Source organism: Giraffa tippelskirchi, chromosome 1 (assembly GCF_054371585.1).
Source record: "Giraffa tippelskirchi isolate mGirTip1 chromosome 1, T2T-mGirTip1v1.2.pri, whole genome shotgun sequence".
Lineage (NCBI taxonomy): Eukaryota > Metazoa > Chordata > Mammalia > Artiodactyla > Giraffidae > Giraffa > Giraffa tippelskirchi.
Window position 1 is genome coordinate 68,833,216 of NC_137275.1, and position 10,406 is coordinate 68,843,621.

Genomic DNA, 10,406 nt, shown 5'->3' on the forward strand with positions numbered 1-10,406 from the left:
AATTAGTACTGAGGAGGTAATGTACAACATGATGACTAGAGTAAACTTTGTTGTATACCATATTTGAAAATTGCTAAGAGAATAGATCCTAGAAATTTGAATCAAAATTTTAAAAAAACTCTTCTTTTTTTTTGTATCTAAAGGAGATGTTAACTAAACTTATTGTGGTAATCAATTGACAATATATGTAAGTCAAGTCATTAAGCTGTACCCTTTATACAGTGCTGTATGACAATTATACCTCAGTTAAACTGATGAAAAAAGAAAGACTTGATAAAAACACTTTTAAAAGGCAAACGAAAACATTCTTTTTTAAAGTCCTCATTATCTGGCAATTACTGAGATCTAAACGTTCGCTTTCTTCCCTCACACACATAGAACTTTATGAGTAGACTGACCACCAATGGGTCCCACTCACTTACACAGAACCCTGCTTCTTACAGTCAGGACTGTTTCAGTTCAACAAAACCACGTAACTTCAAAGGAAGCCTAACTCAGTTACTCATATCAATATATTCTTTCATTCAAAATCATAAATGGGTATTCCAGGTTCACCAACCACTTGACAAAGACAAATAGCATGAAAGATGAGGACCCAAATAAACAAATAACCCAAAGATTTCAAAGTGATACAAAAAAGGGAAAAAAAGACAATTTTTAAACTAGCATTCTTAAAAAGATTTAAAGAATGACTATATCCAAAAAACAAAACATGACTTCCTGGAAACTAGACAATCAAAGAATGAGAATGTGTTCCTAAAACTTAAAAATATGTTTGCCATAATTAAATACTTCAAAGAGAGGTTGAAAGATAGAATAAACAAAGCTAATGCCCAAATTAGTAATCTGAAAGAAAAAGTTGGGGAAATCAACCCAGATCTAGAGAAGTACACAATGTAAGAAAAAGTTCTCCAATACTTACCCAGTGAAATTTAATTTAAAAAGAGAGATGAGCATCAGGGATTTTGCAGGTGAAAAATCTGAGGCTTGGAGAAATTAAGAGATTTAACTCTCCAGTAGTTCACAAATCGGAGAAGGCAATGGCAACCCACTCCAGTACTCTTGCCTGGTAAATCCCATGGACAGAGGAGCCTGGTAGGCTGCAGTCCATAGAGTAGCTAAGAGTCGGACACGACTGAGCGACTTCACTTTCACTTTTCACCTTCATGCATTGGAGAAGGAAATGGCAACCCACTCCAGTGCTCTTGCCTGGAGAATCCCAGGGACGGGGGAGCCTGGTGGGCTGCCGTCTATGGGGTCGCACAGAGTCGGACACGACTGAAGCAACCTAGCAGCAGCAGCAGCAGTTCACAAATAATCTGATACAGTCTTCATATGTCCCACTCATAAGCCTAAAGCTAAAATTCAATCAGTACATGAAATTGTGGCCTGAGTGGTTGATTACAGCTGGTACCCACTCTGATTAGTTAAGTGAGTGCCAGGGTAGTCAAGTCAGTTTTTGACAGCTGGCCTCTACTCTTAATGGTCAATGAAGATGCTGACAGTAGTCTGTCCCATACCAGCGGCTGATGGTTGGAATTTCCTCTCATTAGTCAATGTAGGTGCGAGTCTAGTCTATGCCAATTTTTTTACAGTTAGCATCTGATTGGTCAGTGTATCACCTGATGAATATCTGAATACCATCCCAGCCAAAGCCCATACTTGTTCGATGATGCCTATATAATTTCATGGTACAATCAAAAATGGAGGCAACTACTGAGTTTTTGTGGATCTCAAATTTGAAACTGGGGGAAAGAAATAAGGGTGGTTTCTCTCACCTCAACTTCAAGCTATGAGAAATTTCATAGATAAATTCTTACCTCTCTTCCTCCTTTTTATAAATGTCCATGCTTTTAAGTCTGCTTCCACTCCTTTCTTAGATGGTTCATACAAAGGGCAGATCAGTTTGGTGAACACTGTACCAGAAGACTACCAAGGGCACCCAAAAGATCAAATCCCCAGCTGAAATGTTTGCTCCAAGGAGTTTAGTAGAAATTAGGAAGCCAGATACACAGCCAAAACTGGTTGAGTGGAGGAAGCAAACAGGAAGCAGTCTAAAGAAATATGGGGCCTGCGCTGACATCTACAGCAGGTAGATAAAATGGATCCCTAGCTCAGATTGTATGGTTGAATTCAGTTTTTCAAAGGTACAGAGAAGAAACAGCCTGGATAGAATCACTACAGGCCTTCCCTGGTGGCCCAGTGTTTAAGAATTGCAGGAAACATGGGTTTGATTCCTGCTCCAGGAAGATCCCACAGGCCTGGGAACAACTAAGCTGGTGCCTCAAAACTATTGAGCTCCCACTCTAGAGTCCGAGAGCTGCAACCACTGAGTCTGTGTGCAGCAACTACTGAAGCCCCTGTACCGTAGAGCCCGTGCTCTGCAACAAGAGAAGTCACCGCAATGAAAAGCCCACGCACTGCAAACTAGAGAGTAGCCCCCGCTCAGCTTGCTGTAACTAGAGAAAGCCCGCTCACAGCAATGAAGACCCAGAGCAGCCAGAAATTGATTAGTTTTAAAAAAAAAATGAATCACTTAAAACTGGACCTAAAACCAAAGAATTTGTTCATTCTCCCACTTTTGTAACCACAAAAGAACCCCAAGTTTTTCAACTATAGGAGTCCATCTTTGATACATCAGGGCAAATAGAAGGCCAAATTTTGAGGCCAGCCTCAATATCTGCCAACATAAAGTCAAAATCCAAGTTAAACCATAGTCCAAACATTACACTGATATCCAGTGCATCATGGAGGGTTGGTAATCGCATTCATAAAACTGAGGGCTTTGCCTCCTTAAAAACCACAAACTTGGATTCCACTAGGAGGCCTTAGTGGAGTAGTTTTAGACTTCACTTAGGACCCATGGGATTTTTGCAGAGTACATTCACCCCTTTAGAGCCTTCCCTGAAATTACTGGGAATTACAAGCTCATAAGAGCTGTAGAATCAGGTCCTAAAAGTTATTTTCATAGGCCCTCCGCGGCTTACCAAGGAAGTAAACAATGGCACTTAGCTATCTGCTGTTGTGTGCCTCATGTTCCCCGCAGCCAGAAACACAAGCAAAGAGTTTCATAAAGGGTTAAAAATCATGGGGATTTTTTCGTGCTTTAAAATATTGCATGAGATTCACTTCTGTACAAATCATGATTATCTTCATTTTCTTCCCTGCGACTTTGTCTAACGAATACATTTTTACAGGTTTTACAGTGTTCTTTACAACTCACCTAAAACACATAATTTTCCTCCTGCTTATATCACTTATTATTTATTTATTAGATTTATATGGTGCTTTCCCCCAAAAAGCTCTAGGCACCATGAAGCCAACTCTGGTATAATAAACATTAAACTCTTCTCAAAAACCATAGCCAAGGATGTGGCCAACATGAAGGTGAAAGAGACATGGACACGGACAGAAAAAAGGAAGAGCCATGAGTCTGGTGAAATACACAATCAAATAGTACGTTAGGAAGCGCAGTGACTAAAAGGCCTGTTTTGCCCTTTCTGGTCACTCTACTTGCAAAGACCCTGACAGTGACTTCCATTCCAAGTAACAGAGCCAAAATATCACTATTTCTGTGTGGGGGTGGGCATGGATCTGTAGAGGAAGGTGGGAGCCATGGAGTATGATGGCTATCTCTCCAGACTCAGGAGAGGGTGTCTGAAAACAAAGATACCTACACAGACAATGTGTTTTGAAAATCAATGTAAAAAGATACATCATGATGTTTTAGAATAAATGACCAAGATAGATTTTTTTTTTAACAAATACAGTTGCTGTTCAGTCCTCAGTTTTGCTAAGTGTCCATGACTTCCAAAGACTCTGTGAACTTTCAGAGGCCAGGGACACTCAAAAGTTCAAAGATTATCAAAATCAGAAAGTGACAAGGTGACTTCAGCTTTTAAATTCCAGGCCACATTGATCTGACAAAGTCCCGTGTTGACATCCTGCATGTGTGATCCCTACAATGGTGGAAGGGGTAGCTAAACATTAACTCTCCCAGTAACTGGACAAGAATGAGCAAGAACAGAGTGTGTTCTTATTTAGGGCCCAAAGAAGAAAGGACCATTCCCAGTAAATGGAGCAGATGATGTAGTGGGACAGAATCAAACCAGGAGAAAGAATAACATTCATCATCATTACTAGTAGCAGTAGTAGTGTTATTTTTGTTTAGTGGATACTATGCACCAGGCATTCTTGTGCTCCAGTTATACATGCAGACCTCTTTAATTTTCAGAACAAACCTACAGAGTGGGTATGACCATTTTCTTAATTTTACAAATAAGGAACCTGAGACTTAAACAAGTTATTTGTCTAAAGTCACTCAGCTAGTAAGTGCTCGAGCTAGGATTCAAACCCAGCATAAAAGGATAGGTAAGAAAAGAAAGTCAGTCAGTCAGTTCAGTCGCTCAGTTGTGTCCTACTCTTTGCGACCCCATGAACCACAGCACACCAGGCCTCCCTGTTCATCATCAACTCCCGGAGTTTACCCAAACTCATGTCCATTGAGTCGGTGATGCCATCCAACCATCTCATCCTCTGTCATACCCTTCTCCTCCTGCCCTCAATCCTTCCCAGCATTAGGGGCTTTTCAAATGAGTCAGCTCTTCGCATCAGGTGGCCAAAGTATTGGAGTTTCAGCTTCAACATCAGTCCTTCCAATGAACACCCAGGACTGATCTCCTTTAGGATGGACTGGTTGGATCTTCTTGCAGTCCAACGGACTCTCAAGAGTCTTCTCCAGTACCACAGTTCAAAAGCATCAATTCTTTGGTGCTCAGCTTTCTTTATAGTCCAACTCTCACATCCATACATGACTACTGGAAAAACCATAGCCTTGACTAGACGGACCTTTGTGGACAAAGTAATGTCTCTGCTTTTTAATATGCTGTCTAGGTTGGCCATAACTTTCCTTCCAAGGAGTAAGCATCTCTTAATTTCATGGCTGCAATCACCATCTGCAGTGATTTTGCAGCCCCAAAAAATAGTTAGCCACTGTTTCCACTGTTTCCCCATCTATTTGCCATGGAGTGATGGGACCAAATGCCATGATCTTAGTTTTCTGAATGTTGAGCTTTAAGCCAACTTTTTCACTCTTCTCTTTCACTTTGATCAAGAGGCTCTTTTGTTTCTCTTCACTTTCTGTCATAAGGGTGGTGTCATCTGGATATCTGAGGTTATTGATATTTCTCCCGGCAATCTTGATTCCAGCTTGTGCTTCTTCCAGTCCAGCGTTTCTCATGATGTACTCTGCATATAAGTTAAATAAGCAGGGTGACAATATACAGCCTTGACGTACTCCTTTTCCTATTTGGAACCAGTCTGTTGTTCCATGTCCAGTTCTAACTGTTGCTTCCTGACCTGCATATAGGTTTCTCAAAGGCAGATCACCATGAACAGTATGAAAAGAAAAGAAAGCAGACATACAAAAGGTCTGTCAATCTGTGCATTGACAGAAAGAGAAGGGAAGATCAATTTCCCTTCTGAAAGCTGTTATTAGACAGTGAACAGCACAATAACAGGCTAGGGATCACAAATAAAGAGCTTACAGTAAGGCAGCAGCAAGCCAGGTGTAGACAGAAGAAGTCTAGCCATGTGGAAGCCCTGTGAAGAGAGAAGCTCAGAAGGGAGCTGTATACTTACCCCTGGCACCTGAGTGAGGAGGATCTAGAGCTGGGTACTGAAACCCACTGTGTTTTCCTGGATAACTGATTGCATATTTCAGCCAAGTTTACTATAGAGTTCTAAAGTGAGTCATTCTCAGTAATCCCTTTGTGACTGACCCCCATCTAAATATAAGTACCATTCAGGGATCACTTACTAATCATTCAGCATTTAACATATATCATCTTATTTAAACCTCACAGCAACAATATAATGTTGATAATACCATCATTATCCCCATTTACATGAGAAGGCACAGGGAAGATGAGTAACTTGCCCAAAGTCACACAGAGTTAGGAAAAGGTAGAGACGGACCCCAGGTCCAGGGAGTCTGGCTCCCTAGCCTAATTTCGTAGTCTCCATGCTATGCTCCTTCTAGAACCTGATTCTATTCACCCCATTCCAGCACTCTGCAACCCCCTCTCAGTTCTGTCTGAACTCTCTTCTGAAAAGGAAACTAGCCAATGTGATATCTCATTTTTACTCCTGGAGGGTTATCACTGTCAAGTCACCCACACTGACCAAGTGGAGATTATCTGGGAAAAGATGAAGACGGTACTACAGAGAGAGAGAAAAGTGATGTGGGATCTTGCTAAACTGGACATTCCCAGACCTTTTGAGCATGCCTTGTATCAGAGCATGAAAGTATGAAAGTATTGCTCAGTCGTGTCCCCTTGTTTGCGACCCCATGGACTGCAGCCCTGCCAGGCTCCTCTGTCCATGGGATTCTCTAGGCAAGAACAGTGGAGTCAGTTGCCATGCTCTCCTCCAGGGGATCTTCCCAACCTAGGGATCGAAGCTGGGTCTCCCACATTGCACAATGATTCTTTACCATCTGAGCCAGCAGAGCATATGCATGTCAAAACACAGAGTCCCCATGGAAGATGGCTTCTACCTGGCAGTTCCATTGAGGTGAACAGAGACCAACTTCATTCTGGATCCTCTTTGACCTCTCACAGTTGCTCCCCTTTACTGCTCAGCCACCCAGGAAATGGGCATGGGGTGGGGGTGGGGGGGTTGTGCTCAATAGAAATAGAACAGGGCACCTCTCCCAACTGAAGAACATCCCTTAATGATGTCTCTTGAAATCTTTGAAGGTACCTAGTCAATATTTTCCAACCATCAGGAGCAGCTGTTTTCATTTTTAGGGAGGTTATGGCCAATGTGTTCAAGAAACAAATGATGAAAGCAATTCGCTCCATGTACACTGATGTCTCAGATAAGCTGAAACCAACCAAAAATACAGCTGTTGCTGGGTCTTCAGCCCGTCACCACCACCACCCTTGTGCCTAAGGAAAGGGACATGGGAAGCGAGCCTCTTCTGTGAGAAAAGGGGTAGTTTCATTTATACAATTATGGGCTCTTCAGTGCTTTTCTGGGGCTTCCCAGGTGGCGCCAGTAGTAAGAACCCGCCTGCCAATGCAGGAGGCCTACTAGACGCAGGTTCGATCCCTGAGTTCGGAAGATCCTCTGGCGGAGGGCTTGGCAACTCACTCCAGTATTCTTGCCTGGAGAATACCCATGGACAGAGGAGACTGGCGGGCTACAGTCCATGGGGTCGCACAGAGTCGGACGTGACTGAAGCGACTTAGCACTCAAGCACAGTGCTTTTTTTTTTTTTTTTTTTTGCCGCCTCATCCCCACCTTCTTCAGCAGACATACAGAATCCATGAGAAGGCATCCAGCCCAGCCCTAGAGAAGAGCAAGGAGTTTCTCCTACCTTCCACTTGATAAGCTGAGGTGGCTGCCCCCCACCCAAATCCTGCAGGGAAAGCCATGTGTTTCAGAGACAGCCGACCCGGACACTTGGGCAACGCAGCGGCACCTTTCAGGCAGAGTCCCGCAGCTGCGCAAACAGTAAGTGAACTCTCACCCTGACTGAAGTCTCGGATCGTGAGCGAATATGCAAACAAGAAGGGAGCCTGATTAAACGACTCTGCTTGAATGGCCAGAGCCTTGATAGGAAGCCAATCACTGTGTTCAGGGGGAGTGTCTATAGTTTCTTCTCCGGACACTCCCTGATTCTTAACAGAGTTGGGCCAGCCTGGGCACAGACTTAGTCCCTGCAGGGCACCCGTCCTTCTAATCTTTTCCCTTTTAATGAAATACATGGACATTGCTTTTAAAAGTCACGTAAACACTTGTGGCTCAGCTGGTAAAGAATCCACCTGCAATGCGAGAGACCTGGGTTTGATCCCTGGGTGGGGAAGATCCCCTGGAGAAGGGAAAGGCTACCCACTCCAGTATTCTGGCCTAGAGAATTCCATGGACTGTATGGTCCATGGGGACACAAGAGTCAGACACGACTGAGCGGCTTTCACTTTCACTTTGGGCTTCCCTGGTGGCTCAGATGGTAAAGCGTCTGCCTGCAGTGCGGGAGACCCAGGTTCGATCCCCGAATCTGGCAGGTCCTCTGGCGAAGGAAATGGCAACCCACTCCGGTACTCCTGACTGGAAAATTCCATGGACGGAGGAGCCTGGTAGGCTACAGTCCTTGGGGTCACAAAGAGTCGGACACGACTGAGCGACTTCACTTTCTTTCTTTAATCCTCCTAGAACTTTCCCTTGACCAATTCTTTCCAATTCCTTATCCCCATGCCGTAGAGAGAGCTATTCTCAGCTGTTTCTGCTGGCTTTTTTTTCATGTTGCTTCCCAGGTGGAGCTAGTGGTAAAGAACCTGCCTACCGATGCAGGAGGAATAAGAAAGGCGGGTTCGATCCCTGGGTGTGAATGATCCCCTGGAGGAAGCATGGCAACCCACTCCAGTATTCTTGCCTGGAGAATCCCATGGACAGAGGAGCCTGGGGGGGCTACACCCCATAGGATCCAAAGAGTCGGACACGACTGAAGCCTGCTCGGTATAGGTATGTATCTCTAAGCAATAGGCTGATACTGCTGCTAAGTCGCTTCAGTCGTGTCCGACTCTGTGCGACCCCATAGACGGCAGCCCACCAGGCTCCGCCGTCCCTGGGATTCTCCAGGCAAGAACACTGGAGTGGGTTGCCATTTCCTTCTCCAATGCATGAAAGGGAAAAGTGAAAGTGAAGTCGCTCAGTCGTGTCCGACTCTTAGCGACCCCATGGACTGTAGCCTACCAGGCTCCTCCGTCCATGGGATTTTCCAGGCAAGAGTACTGGAGTGGGGTGCCATTGCCTTCTCCAGGCTGATACTGGTGCTTCTTAATTTGTTTTTCAATTTTCCATAGTAACTATTGACTTCTGGATAGAAGGGTGGAAGATCCCAGCATGTGTGTGTTCTTTCTCTCCCCTTCCTCCATTCCCCTCAATGTGGTTAGATTACTATTTCTGTTTAAATAAATATTCACTATTTACATGAATTTGACCAAGTATGGCTCAAAGCTAAAACCATGTAGCATACCACAGTTATGTGAAACTTTTTATTTTCTCTAGGGTTCATCAACTGTCTGGTTTCAATATTTAATTTCCTGTATATTTGTCACTAATTTATCCCCAAACAGTCTGCCTGGGCTATGAATCTATGTTCAGACACTTCTGTGTTCCTGCTCCACGCTGCACTGTTTATTTCTTAGGCGGCCACTGATGCACCTGGTCTGCAGCCTTCTTCATCAGCTCTAGGATTTCTCCCTCTTTGTTTCCTTTCTCTGTTTAGAGAAGCAAACCCTTGAATAACTTTCTGATACAAAGGGCATACTGCTGCTGCTGCTAAGTCGCTTCAGTCGTGTCCCAACTCTGTGCCACCCCATAGACAGCAGCCCATCAGGCTCTTCTGTCTCTGGGATTCTCCAGGCAAGAATACTGGAGTGGGTTGCCATTTCCTTCTCCAACAAAGGGCATAGGAGGCATATTTTTTGAAACTACGTGGTTCTACAATTATCTTTATTCTAATGTCACACTTGATATGTAGTTTGGCTACTCTGGAATTTTATGACACAGATAATTTTCACTCAGAATTTTGAAACCATTGGTTTATGGTTTTCTAGTTTCTGGTGTGGCGATTGAGAAGTCTGATGACAAACCAAGTCCTAATCTTTCATATGTCACCCATTTTGTGCCTCAGCACACTCTCATTGTTCCCCAAGCTTCTGTTTTTGAAATCTCACAGTCACGTGCCTCATGTGGAACTTCTCATCCACTGTGCCAGACACAGAGTGTAGACCATAGGTCATGAGGGATGCTGACAGTAGGGGAAGCTGGGTGAAGGGTACACAGGAACATTCTCTGCTATCTGTGTACCTTTCCTGTACATCTAAAATTGATCCAAAATTAAGTTGGGTTTTTTAATGCCTGGGGAGAGGGGTTAGGAAAAATCAAAGTGAGGAAAGTTATTTCTTCAGTTCAAGTGTTAGTCACACAGTCATGTCTGACTCTCTACAACTGCAAGGACTCTAGGCCACCAGGCTCCTCTATCCATGGGATTCTCCAGGCAAGAATACTAGAGTAGGTAGCCATTCCCTTCTCCAGGAGATATTCCCAAACCAGGGATCAAACCTGGGTCTCCAGCATTGCAGGCAGATTCTTTACCATCTAAGTCACAGGGAAGCCCCCAGTTCCTCTAAGACAGCAATAATGCATCCTACACTGTGTAAGACAGGAACATAAGATTGGATCAAAGTATAGCTAGGTTGAAATCCTACCCTCTCTAATAATCCTAATTCTAGGAAAAAATAAGAGGTTAACTATCAAAGGAAAAGAGGGAAGACATTTAAAGGGTATGTGTTTGGTGAAATAAACAAAAAACACAGGGCATGCTATTAAAGTCCCTC

The 10,406-nt window shown here is 43.8% G+C and overlaps 1 protein-coding gene across 2 annotated transcripts in view; it reads right to left on the reverse strand.

Moving 5' to 3' along the window:
* Nucleotides 1-7,539, reverse strand: part of LOC145527941 (cytosolic beta-glucosidase) — a 125,047-nt gene extending 117,508 nt beyond the window's left edge. Inside the window, exon 1 of one of the 2 annotated variants that reach the window (XM_081546529.1) lies at nt 7,382-7,539. In XM_081546529.1, coding sequence (XP_081402655.1) covers nt 7,382-7,439 — 58 coding nt within the window. In that variant the 5' untranslated portion in view covers nt 7,440-7,539. The remainder of the gene's footprint in view (nt 1-7,381) is intronic. The other variant, XM_081546455.1, reaches the window with a different exon arrangement.
* Nucleotides 7,540-10,406: the final 2,867 nt, after the last annotated feature.